Genomic DNA, 13,759 nt, shown 5'->3' on the forward strand with positions numbered 1-13,759 from the left:
ATGATTTTGTTATTTTTAGTTTATTCTTCCAATTGAGTCTCTGTTGTTGGGTCGAAAAGTTTTCAGTGATATCAAGGCCATGTGAGTGTGTGGCTTGTTTACTGTTTTTTGCCTAGCATAAATAATATGAATTCCCAAAAGATAAAGGGACACACTTAAAACTTAATACCAAGTATTAATTAACTTGATTGTTAAGATCAAGTATAGGAAACAAAAACCTTGTTCTTGTAAGAATTTAATGTTATATTATAATTATGATTCGAAATTTAAAATTGGTTATTATTAGAATGTTGTTTACAATAAAAAAATTTATCTTTGTGGCTTATCAAAATTTATCTTCGTGGCTTATATTCTTATCAAAATATAGATTTATATAAGGTAATCCTTTTTTGTATTCATTTATAGATGAGTAATAGACTTATAAATAAAAATTATCTAATACACTAAAATTATAACAATAATATTACTATTATTTATAATAATAATATTATTGTAGTGATAATTTATTTTTTATGTATAATAATAATATCGAGGTGTTAGAGAGATGAGTTGATGTTGTTCTTCTTAAGATGGAATTGTGTTGTGTCAATGCGTCGATGTGATTATGCTGCCCTTAGAGAGATTGATCTTTTCCTTTGTTATGGGTTAAACGCTGTATGGAATTCTCTTGGGATAGGACATGTTAGGATATGTCAGTTTATTCATGGTCTTACATATATTCATAAAAATATTTTTGAACTCTCACTTAGATGATTCAACATCTAATTTAGACTTTGTTACTAGAATATTCAAACGTTTCAAATGAAAGCAGCGGCGCTAAAAGAAAAGTGGTTATTGAGATGTTACTGTTATTTACATATTAGATCTATAATAGGTCTTTAACTATGTGTGAGATGTTCAGTTATCATGTATTTTGTTTTGAAGATATGGTGTAAAACGATGGTACTATTTCTATGTTATAAATGAAGCATTTGCAATTATGTATCATTTGAGATTTCGATCTTACTTCCGCATTTTTTATTATGTTACCTATCTTAACTTATTGATTATTAAGTTTAATATGCTGAGAATGTAGAATTAAGATTGTTGGGAAATGATTTATTTTTAGTATATGTTGAAAAAAAAAATATTCCCAAAATCCTTGGTTAACACACGCTTGAAAAAAGCAGGGTGTTACAGCTGGTTAGATGATGTCATTTTGCTGATGTGTCCATTATTGGAGACACGTCACCATGCCACATCAGTCGCCATGTAAGGTATGGCACACGCCTTTTGGATCAAGGATAAAATTGAAACAAAAGTGAAAGTTCGATAATCAAATTAATGCAAATGTTAAAATTGGATAAAATTAACCCTAAGTTCAAGATATATTAGTTTATTCGATCTTATTCATGTAAATACAATCCATCAATAGTCAGTTGAACTGTTAATGAAGCTCAACTTCCATCATTTGATGAAAATATCAAATGTCTTGACCATTAAGATGTGATATATGGTATTTACACTAATTTTCACAGATCTTTGTTAAAAAGTTTGGCTAAAAATTTCGCTTAAGCATGGTAAAACTGTCACTTAAGTGTCCCGACTAACTATACCACAGAGGCAACAATAGATAATAACTTTCTTCGAATATAACTTATAACTTTCATCATATCATGCTATCCATAGAGCAACTCTTCTCAAAATATCAAATGTCTTATGATTTTAGAGGATCTAGTTATAGAAAAATCAGGAATAAAGAGTTTTTCCCTTTATTTATCGAATCCATAGAACAAATATTCACTTCTCTTGTATATGTTTGTATTCAATCCCGAGTTGTTATATATAGGAAAATTCTATTCACAGCCCACATTATTGCTCTCTACAATCACTCTCACCAAAATTTACCAACATCTTTCAAAATTTCTATTTTACTTTTCACAACCATCCACAACCACAACCATTGTAAGCACCCCCGCTCGGATATCCCCAACCACCCGGACTACCTGAACGGGAACGTCTACGGAAGGAGAAAGAATGAAACACAAGACAAAAACTACCCTGACATGCTTAAACAAAAATAAGAACAGCGAAAACGAAGCTAAACACATGCATGCATTACGGGTACCCCGCTATTACAGTGGTCACATGATAAATAAATAAACACAAACTCCCGTGCAAATATACACGAGACTCGAGAAACGACTTGGCACAATAAAAATAATAGAGTAAATCCTACTCAACCATCAGAGTTGATAGGAATTGATGGGACTGCCTGTTCACCATACCGACTCTGCAACTAGAAGCTGACTCACTTGCCCATGGCTCACGCTGCCACTACTTGGAATGATGGAAAGCAAAGTGAGTCGAGAGACTCAGCAAGCATGAAGAAAGAAAGGCTGAAGACTGCACAAAACCAATAAACTTCTCCCAAAACACCAACCACCAAATACACACAAGTCATGAGACGTTACAATACAATAGTATAGTATAATCATAGCACATACCGGTCCTTGGGGCCCACATAAGACACTTGGCACCCAAGTCCCATACCAACCTGTCGCTGCCCTGGACGATAACAAATACCTCCAACAAACATGCGCGTGCCATCCCGGGTCAGTACTCCCGTCACCCGTCCATATCGGTACTCTCGACATTCGAGCCATAGGCTCCCTCAGAACGGTACTCCTGTCTGAGAACTAATAACTACCGGTAACCATGCAATGCACATAAAAATGCAATGGCGTAGTAAACATCAACGTGATACACCGGCGCCCATACATCCAGGCATCAGGCCATGCTCCGCCCACATAGTAAACCACACGCGATGCATATGCCCATGCTGGATGCAACTTAACCAAACTAGAATGTCCTTGTCCAAGCATACACAATAAATGAATATCCCAACATGCAACTCGTACCCATGTGCATATCAAATCATGAACAGCAATATAATGAATCTAGACGTGTAGTAAATTACAACCTGGTAGAGCTAGTCAGCAGTGTCCGGCACCGGTTAACGGCCAGTGACTAGGAGTGTCCACCCGACGGTCTACTTCAGGGTCGTACAATAGTCTACCCTAACGTCACCAACAACTGACCCCTACCCTACTGCTCGATAGCTTTAACCGAACCATAAATAAATCCGAGAAAAACTGTAAATAAACCCGATAAAATCGTAAATAAACCCGCACGTCTAGGAACCTAGTTCCCAGACTGGTTCAGCATCATTCCCAAAAGGAGTTGGGGTGGTACAAACCCCCATAGGCTCACAACAAATAAAATTCTAGAAGTCTCGAATTTAATTTAAATTAAAGCAAATAAATAACACTTCAACAAATAAGGCTAGGTGCCGAATTAAAGTAAGGGAGGTGATAAAATACAGGAAATCACGGGATTTCTCACAGGAATTAAAGAACACGAGGAGAGAGTTAGGAGCTTGCCTTTATACGGCCGTTTCTTACTTTTCTTGCACTTTCGCTGCGAAGTAAAATGTTTAATAGCAATTAATAAAATCATAGCTAGCATTAATTAAATCTAACCATATAATATAAATAATTTAACCACCTAAAATCCTACGTAGACGGTCACCTTAAATAAAATCCCAACAAATCTCATATTTATTTTAACTTAAATAGCGCCAATAACATTCTCAATTTATATATATAATTTATACGCGATACCAAAACGAGTTAAGGGAAGACGAAGGGTTTATAAAATGAAATGAAATCGCAAGGGTAGATGAGAGATTGCATGTATCTAGCCGTTTACAGTGTTTCCACACTTAAACACCACTAAATTAATACATGATGCGTAACACCAGTATAATCAACCAAAATTAATAAATTTACACCCTAAATTAAATTTCAAATCGTATAAATTTATTTACATAACTCACACAACTTACCTGAATTTATAAACCTCAATTAGAAGGAATTTTTCACCACTTCCTTCGAATTTTCCCCTCATTTTTACCCTCGGAGCACTGTTTTTCTTCACTGAAATTTCCTTACTGATGCTGTTAATTTCCCACCCCAATTGCACGTTCAATTCTCGGCTTAAAAAGGGAGAGAAGACAGCGCCAGAGACTGTCGCGTGGCAGCCAGTGCATGACCGCCTTCAGGCCACGAAACGACGCCGTTTTGGGCGCCTCCTTGGTGAAAAATCACAAATTTCCTCCCAGCCTCGCGCGCACCCTCGGCCACTCGAACCCGCGACCTCCGGCTCCTCGTGCGCACGCATGACCGCACGATCTGGCTGCCCTCACTCAACATATATGCATACATAACTATACTTAAAGTGATTCTCTGCCACTTTCGAAAATTCCATTTCAGCACCATAACTTCCATTAATCACACACACACCCCCAAACTCCAATATCTTCTTATTTCACTTACACCCAAAAACTTCCAAAAATTCACCAATAAATTTATTTTACTATTTCCATAAATACTCCCTAATAATAATTATTTTCCTTAAATCCACAAATATTTAATAATCACATTAATTACAATAATTAATAATAATTAACCATTCCCAAATAATTTAATTAATTACCTAAATTTCTTATTTCTTCAAAACATCATAAATTACTATTTTACTTTAAATTAACCCAATAAATAATTATTTTCCTTAAACAATAAACACAAATAATCACCGAGATAAAAATTAAATCAATATTTCCTTTAAACCCACAAATATTCAATAATGTCCTCAAATACTGGTTTGAATAATTATTATTTATTTCTAAATTTTGGGATATTATAACCATTTTCCTTCTCTTTTACTCCCCATAGCCATAGCTATAGTCGCAGCCACTCATCTGCTCCATCTATCTTTCTTTCTCATTGCACCAATCTCTCTCTCTCTCTCTCATTCTCTCACGCCCATCTCTCTCTATCTCATACTTTTCTCGTTTCCGTCGGTGGGTAGTCGCTACGAATGCGACAACCCTCAAACCCCCAAATACACACACACACATAAAACTCATGACTGCGGTAATGACTGTGAAGGGTAAAATAAGATTAATAAGATTTTTAAAAGATGGTGAATTTTAATGGAAATGGCTATAGAAAGAAATATCGTGGGCTTTCAATAGAATTTCCTACATATATAGAGGCTGCTCCCTCTCTCAGCCCTCACAGCAATCAACCAAAGTATCAAGTCTCTGAAACCTAGAGCTCTCCAGCCTTCTCTCTCTCTCTCTCTGAGTCTTTGTAAGCGTCTGCTTGCTCTTCAGTAATCTTTCGTTCTTCAAAGAGACCATCCACATGGAGATTCAAGTTGTTTCAAGGGAATACATCAAGCCATCTTCTCCAACACCCTCTCACCTTAGAACCTTCACCATTTCTCTCTTGAACCAGCTCGTCAGTACTGGTTACGTCCCCTTGGTCTTTCACCACCCCATACCCGATGCCAGCTCTATCAAGCCAATCTTGGCTCATGTAGGTTTTATACAACCTGATTTCTCGGCCAAACACAGATTAAGCGCGATACACAGTAAACCAAAGTTTAAACAAAAGTATAAATGCAAGACACAGAGATATACGTGTTCGGATCAATAGATCCTACTCACGGCAGAGGCTCCGCCTCTAGTCAATCCACTAGATCTCAAGTTTACAAACGATTACAAAACCATGAACAGTAAAATAGAAACAGTATTGCAATACAACTGAAAACAGAAACGAAAATAACAAGATCAAGGTAGATCTGTTCTATACCGATCTCACGATCAAGGCAAAGTTCTGTTCTATTAGTTTACAACCTCTCACGCCTCAGGCGTTCCAAAAACAAATAGAGATTTAAGCAATAGCTGTTCTTACCGTCAGATCTTACCATGGAAGCAACCAAAGAATCGAATGAAACATAGATCAGAACGAAGGATTCACGAATGGTGTCTCGCTTCAAGAATCGCCGACTTAGGGTTTTCAGAGAGAGAGCACAAGACAGAATATCAGAGAGTTCTGGAAATTAGGGCGCCGAGCTGCTCTTTTATAGCAGCGCCAATCATGGGCTAAACAGGCATGGACTCGGCCAGCAGCACACAAGGCAACACAGTTGGGCTCGGCCCATATAACACAACAGCCCAAATAACATGCAGCTGATATATATTGATAACATATATATATATATATATAACAGCATATGATGAGACATTAATATTTAAATGAAACAAGTATAATAAAATACATCTCAGCAATATGTAACAGCATGCCAGAAATCTGATAAAAAAGAACATTTTGAATCACATAATATCAACAGCTCGTTTGAAAAGTTCGTTGTCCGAAACCCTGTCTCGCTTCTATCCGTTGGCTGGTCGGCTGAAGGATCACATGTCGTTTGATTGAAATGATGAAGGAGTTCTATTCATAGAAACCCATGTTCGTTGTGACATGTCCGAGTTTCTTGAAAGACCTGAAATCGAAGTCCTGCACCGATTTGTTCCTTACCAAGGCTTCGTTCCAGAGCCACCAAATACCTTATCTCACGTAGCTATTCAAGCCAACGTATTTGCTTCTGGGGGAATTTCCATTGGTTTGTCAATGTCGCACAAGGTGTTAGATGCAAATACACTGGCTTCTTTCCTTAGGTGTTGGACTGCCTTGTCTAGCGGCTGTCAGGACCAAGCAATATTCCTTGACCTCAGCTCAGCATCCTTGCTTTTGCCTCCTAGCTCAGAACAACTACCAGGTAGCATGCATGGCGTATTGCAAAGAGAATTGGTTGAATCAAGGGAAAAGCACCTTGAGGAGATTTGTGTTCGATAGTAATGCTATAAAAGCCCTCAAGGTCAAGGCCACTAGCCAGCTAGTCCCTTATCCAAGCAGTTCCCAAGTGATAACTTCTTTAATCTGGACGCGTGCAATGGCTGCTTCTGCAATAGTCAAAGGCTCCCAACAACCATCCACGTTGGTTTTTGCAGTAAACATACGGCCACGAATGGCTTCACCATTGTCCGAAAACGCATTTGGGAATATCTTCTGGCTAACAAGTGCACACCACAATGCAGCCCACACAAAACAAAATGATGAGCTGCAAGTTGTGGTGGGTCGTGTGAAGGAAGCAGTTAAAAAAATGGACTCTAAATTTATCCAAAGAATGCAAGGAGATGAAGTGTTTCACAAGATATGCAAGTTGATGGAAGAAAGAGATGAAGTATATGCCAAAAAAAGACCTGAAATGTACATGGTCAGCGATTTGAGAAGCTTTAGATTGTCGGAATTGGAATTCGGGTGGGGAAAACCTATTTGGGTTAGCCATGTTTGGGGATTTCCCAGTTCAGTGTTTATCAATGGGGTATTTCTAGCAGAAAGCAGTGTGAACGGAGGAATAGAAGCATGGGTGACTATTTTAGAACAAGATCCTGAGTTCCTAAACTACGCTTCCTCAAATCCAGGTTGTTTGGTAACATCATCATCATAGTTTACTGCTTCTTAATTATTCAGTTGAAAGAAATTTGTCTCCATCTTTGTACTTCTTATCTTTTATTTGTCCGTTCATTTATTTTGTAACAATAATATAATATCATAAGATGTTTGAAAGAGTTACAATTCAAATCTTACATGAATTCTTGTATCCTAAAGGCATGTTTAGGTTCTAAGATGGACAAATGAATTGTAGTAACAAAAGTGCATTAATGGAATGTTTTTATATTTAACTTAATATTTAGGGACATATTATATATATATATGTATATATATATAAGTAGACTAATTAAAATATTAATATTTGCATGTCCCCGTTTGTTCATTCATTAGTTAGGATGAGTGTTCAATCGGGATTAAGTTAGTAAATGTATGAGATCGAGCTGGACATTCATTGAATCGATCAAATTATTCAAATTGAATAGATTGAATATATGTCAAAAATTGAATGGAATAGAATCAACCCAATAGGTTTTCAAATTAAAAAAATTGGAAAAAAAAAATCAAAGAATTGAACTGTTCAAAAAAATTAAAAAAAAATAAAAAATAAAACAACAAAGTGCAAAAAAAAAATTATTTTTGACATTTTAATTGGTTTGTTTATTTTAATAAAGAAGCCAAATTGAACCAAAATAATTTAATTTGTTAAATTTAGAAATTAAATTTATCTGATTTACAGATTAAACACAAATCGAATTGCACCGATAATTTCAATCAATACAATTTAATTATTTTAATTTAATTAAAATGTTACTAATAATATGTATGGCATGGGGAATAATCACATGGCCACATTTTTTTATATTTAATTAGTTTTGGTTTGTTATATATATATATATATGTATATGTATATATATATATAAGTAGACCAATTAAAATATTAATATTTGCATGTTCACGTTCGTTCATTCATTAGGTCAACTCCTCTTAACAATTTATTTTTAATTCAATTTTTTTAATATATAAAAAATAACTATAAATATTTAATCAAGAAATTTATTCTTTTAATTCCCTCATTGAAGTTTCAATGAAATCTGCAAATCTTGCTCGTATATTGCCTATAACTGTTCCAATTTAATTTAAGATTCATGATCCTGAAAGAGATCTAGATGGGACCCTTGAAATAACTAAGTTAATTAATTGAAAGTGTAGATTAATTAAGAATCTAATGATCATATATAATTAAAATCACAATATGTATGGAAGGATATATATATATATATATATATATATAAATGACCTTTGCCGAGCTTCTTGACGATTCAAGTCCGAGTTGGGTCGAGCCCATACACTTACTCACCTAATTGAGATTGAACTCAGTTCAGATCAATTGCAACGTGAGTATCTCCTACTACATATAATTATATTAAAAATTTACTAAGCTAAAATCAATCAAATTAAACGACTTTGACTTTCAAGGGTTGAGAACGCCAAAATTTAAACAAGCCATATCTATTCTAAGTTCAACTACTATTACAATTTTTATATGCAACCATTCACTTTGAAATGAATTCAATTTAAATAAAGAATTTAAAGTATGATAAAGATTTTTTTTTTTTAATTTGATTGATTCAAGACTCAATGAACTTAGTCAAGATATGTATGTTCTTCTCTTCATAAATAAAATTGCATATTTGATTGAGTGTACTGATTTAAAAGTTTTTTAAGAATAAGAGTTGATCTCTTTTGTAAACTAATTATTCCCATAGTGAATTTTACTTTATTTTCGATCGTATTCATATAATTTGTAAACTAGTATGTATATGATTATGTTCTTTTGTCACGCTATAATTTTAAATAATTTTATTTTATTTAAATTATTTTTAGTTTATTATCCATTTTTAGATATACGCCTTTATCAATACAAACAAAATGAAAAATTTTATTTTTTTGATTGACATTTGACAATAATTGCATTTTATCAGTATTTATGCAAAAATAAAAAAAAATATTTAAGTGAGGGTAGAGAGAAATATTTTTATTTTTATTTTTTATGCATAAGCAATGAAACAATATGCCCGACAAACTACCTTAACTGATGAAAGATCCTATATATATCATAGTGTGATGTGTTATCCCTTCAATTGGTAGTTGTCATGTATCACGCTCATCCTTATTTTATTAGATAAGTTATTTATGTTTCAGATATCCTCTGCTCGATATAAGATCTTAAGCTAATCAGGCCAGAAAGATAATCTTGTTGAAAATCTTTCTTGCTTAAGAGTCGAACTAAATAAATAATATAAATTCTCATAAGATAAAGGTACCCTCATAAAACTTAATACCAAGTATTAACCTAATCGTTAAGATCAATTATAGAAAACAAAATCCCCGTTGTTCTAAGAATTTAATATTGTATTATAATTGTTATTGTTGTTGGAATTAATATAATAATTAAATTTATATACCCTAGAAAACAATTTGGTAAAGCCCGACGAGAAATATGAAAGTAAGGTCCCTGCCGATAAGGGGTGCTAATGAGCACCTAGATGGAATGTGCCTCGATCCGCTATTTGGGAATGTAGGATCCTCAGGGCGAAATTGATTTGTTGTCCAGGAGAGCAAAGAAGTTACGCTAAGTCTTCAGAATGCCTGATGAGTCTTCAGGAGACTTGTTCCATAATGACTCGGGTCTTCGGCTGGTTAGTCTTTGGATGACTTGGTCGCAGAGGAAGTCTCCAGATGAGTATGTTTCAGGAGAGTTGGGAGAATCTCCGAGAGGTACTAAGCTCTGGAGTCTTCGGATGGGTCTGCAACACAAGTGTAACGCCCCACTTTTCCTAATTATGCATTAACTCGATATTTCAGAAATATTTTTTTTTCAACATCATACACAACATAAGTCTCTCAATATACATACCCTCATCTTAATCATTTCCCGACAATCCCGATTATACCTTCTTAGTATATCAAATTTAATAATTAATAGACTAAGATAGATAATATCGATCACATTAGCAGAAGCAAGATCGAAATCTTAATGATATATAACCGGCAAATTTCTTTTACAGTCAAATAACCAAATCGATGTTTCACATGAAAATATCAAAATATAACACAACCTCTGAACATCGTAATCATAAACAAAGACCTACGAAAACTAAACATAGCGATTACATCTCGATCACGTCTTTTTCTTTAGCGCTGCTATTTTCACCTGAAACGTTTGAATATTCTAGGAACATAGTTCAAATTAGATATTGAATCATTAAAGTGAGAGTTCAAAAACATTTCCATAATATATGTAAGACCATAAACAAAATCGACCTATCTCGACACACCCCAACCCAAGAGAATCTCATACAGCGCTTAACCGATACCATGGGGAAAGAACAAATCTCTCTAGAGGCAACCAGACCACACCGACATATTAGCATAACACAACCCTAGCCTAAGAGGGGCAACATCGATGCATGAACCTGGGAATCACCTCGTCATCATTACGTTTCCACTTAAATGCATTCCAGGTCTCATCAACACAAACTCTGGCCACCAGATGATCAACACCATCCCTGGGAATTCACGTTCACTTTGGAAACAATGATGTTGCTCAAATGAACATGGGGTATCCATTCTCAACCCCACCACTTGAGCCAACCCGGGGTGGTGTACACTCTCAGCCCCGCCGTTTTTGACTCGCCAGGGTGGTGTCCACTCTCAGCCCCCATCATAGGTGGGCATTGATCTTTGGCCTGTTTCCCTAGTGCTATCACCCAAGTGCCGTAACACAGGTTGTCATCCCAACATCCCACATGAATAACACAAAGGATATGCCAATGCCATAACCACAACATATATCAATGAATTACGAACAACAATATTTCAATGCATGAATTTCAATGCACATGTAAAAACATTTTCAATGAACCATCCACATGAAATCAACCTTCGTGTGTAACAAAATCAAGTATAGGGTCGTACCACCCACAATAAATCAAAAGTGATCAAAAGTAACAAGAATATGCACAAGAATTGGATTGAACAACTCACAATAAACCATTCACATACAACAAAACTAGTTTTTCTGATAGCACCACTCACCATTATACACAACTCAATTTTTCTCGAAAAGCGTGAAATATCTCGATTTGCATGCCAACCTCAACTTTGCACAAGTCACTTCACCTTAAGCCGCAAGGCACCCTAATCATCATATTTATCCAATAATCATCAAAATATAATTTTCTCCTTAATTTTCTCACATTTTCCTATTTTTTCTCCCATTTCTTTCACTAAAAATCCAAAATAAATATCTACACAACTATTTTCTCAAATATTTTTACATAATCATACATAAAATAATTTTTCAAGAATTTTGGAAAAAAAAATCAGAAAATACCTCTTTGGCACGTGCCGCCACGCGCTAGGTAAAGTGGGCTGCTCGTGGCAGTTGCGCATGAAGGCCATGCGCGCCTTCTTCTCTAGCAAACTCCTCGTTGGTCGACGATCAGAATCCTTCTTCGACCACACCAAATGGTAACCCTCTCCAAGTCGATCACGAAGGTACCTTTAGGTGCCCGAAACAACCACCGGAGGGCCTCCAAATCAGGCAAAACCAGACTTGGTCAGACCACCGCACGCGACTTTCCAACCAAGCCCGAACCACATTCAAACGCACTCCAAAATGCTTCAAATTTTCTAAAAACTCTCCTCTTGACTCAAGGATCAAAAGCCCTTTATTGGTTTCCTTCGATTCTGTAACGCCCCACTTTCTCGGGCGCGTTATGACTTGGGACAATTTTGGGACAATAATTTTTTTTTTCTTTCAAACTAATGCTAAATCACATCATTTCTCGAATCCGTCCCAGAATTCCCATACATTAATCTCGAGAGAGAATCATCAAATACGGAAGCAAGGATCGAAACCTGATATCTTAACATTAATCATAAATAATTCTTACATTTTCAACATTCCTCAAAACGTTCAAAATCTAAAGTAGCAGAACTTAAATACAGAGGCTACAAAACATACATTTCATTCTTCATGCACTCTGATAAGTGTTATTTCATGCCTCATTTATCCTTGAATCTGCTACAATCTCCATCTGGAATGTTTGAATATTCTAGGGGCAAAACCCAAGTTAGATGATGAACCATCTAAGTGAGGGTACATAATGTTATGTCATGTGTGTATGCAATGTCTTTCCTCGTAGGTGTCAACTGCACCCCTCATGCTACCTATCATTTTAACGACCACCTCTTTCGAAACCGGGGTGTATGGGTGCACCCTTGGTAAAGCAGCGGTGCCAGTTCATACTCCCTACGGCCACAAATGCGCGTGGTCAATGAGATCAATGTGTATTTATGTATTGCATAGTCATGTCATGTATGCAGTCTACGTGATAGATATATATCAGAGCATGTCAATATGATGAAAACATTCCCGAGGATCGGGTTTCTTAAACATAAATCACTTACAACCAAACATTTTCCGTAAAACTAACTTTAATTGGAAGTACCACTTATCTTCTCAAGCTTATCAAGTTATCTCGATATTCGCGCCTATCTCGAAGTTCATGCATCACCTCGATTTGCATACCAACCTCAAAATTTGCACAAGTCTCTTTAACTTTAGCCTCAAAGCATCCTAATTACCATAATTATTTAAATAAGCATCCAAAACCTATTTTCCATAATTTCTTGCATTTTCTCTATATTTCTTCCTATTTTTCCTCAATAAATCCGAACTAAATATTTCTAAAATATTTTCTCAAATATTTCACAACGAAAATTCATAAAATAATATTCTTGAATTTCTGAAATTTTCTAGGGAATTTTACTTACCTTAACTTAACCTCTCTAGCTTCCTCGGTATGCGTGCCACATCCTCGAAACGCATGCCCGAGCCATTTTTTTGGCTAAAATATTCGGGATATTACTGATGTAATACCCCGAGAGCCCAGAGAAGTTAATATATATCGAGGATAGTGTAAGAAAAGAAACAACAACAGCTGAATACCTTTTGGGCTGAATGTTGGCAAAGAACTCCCAAGTTAAGCGTGCTTGACCTGGGATAATCCAAGGATGGGTGACCCCCTAGGAAGTTCGTGTAGGCCCGTCAGGGTAAGTTGTTCCAGTCCTTCCTATCGCTCGATGCGGGATGTTACAGGTAGTATCAGAGCCGACCCTCGAGCCTCTGAGCGCGGTGGTGGGGCAAACCTCAGCGAGAAGGCTGAGTCCCGAGGGGGGTGTGTGTAGGCCCCTATGGGGGGTGCATGTAGGCACCTTAGGATAATTCTACATCGGCCATGCAAGGGGGGAGATCTGGGGCCGATTGTAAGGTCGCATGAAAAGGACGTCATGTGCTTAAGGGGGGGGAGAATGTAATACCCCGAGAGCCTAGAGAAGTTAGTATA

General features: G+C 36.0%; 2 protein-coding genes across 2 annotated transcripts; both read left to right on the plus strand.

The window, feature by feature from the left end:
• Nucleotides 1–4,979: 4,979 nt before the first annotated feature.
• Nucleotides 4,980–6,746, plus strand: LOC127811272 (vinorine synthase-like). The gene is made up of 3 exons (XM_052350984.1): nucleotides 4,980–4,992; nucleotides 5,239–5,478; nucleotides 6,337–6,746. Exons 1-3 carry the CDS (start codon nucleotides 4,980–4,982, stop codon nucleotides 6,744–6,746), a joined length of 663 nt encoding a protein of 220 aa, XP_052206944.1.
• Nucleotides 6,747–6,843: 97 nt separating this feature from the next.
• On the plus strand, nucleotides 6,844–7,401 carry LOC127811273 (salutaridinol 7-O-acetyltransferase-like). The gene has a single exon (XM_052350986.1). It carries the CDS (start codon nucleotides 6,844–6,846, stop codon nucleotides 7,399–7,401), a length of 558 nt encoding a protein of 185 aa, XP_052206946.1.
• Nucleotides 7,402–13,759: the final 6,358 nt, after the last annotated feature.

The sequence above is a fragment of the Diospyros lotus genome, chromosome 10 (genome assembly GCF_014633365.1).
Source record: "Diospyros lotus cultivar Yz01 chromosome 10, ASM1463336v1, whole genome shotgun sequence".
NCBI lineage: Eukaryota > Viridiplantae > Streptophyta > Magnoliopsida > Ericales > Ebenaceae > Diospyros > Diospyros lotus.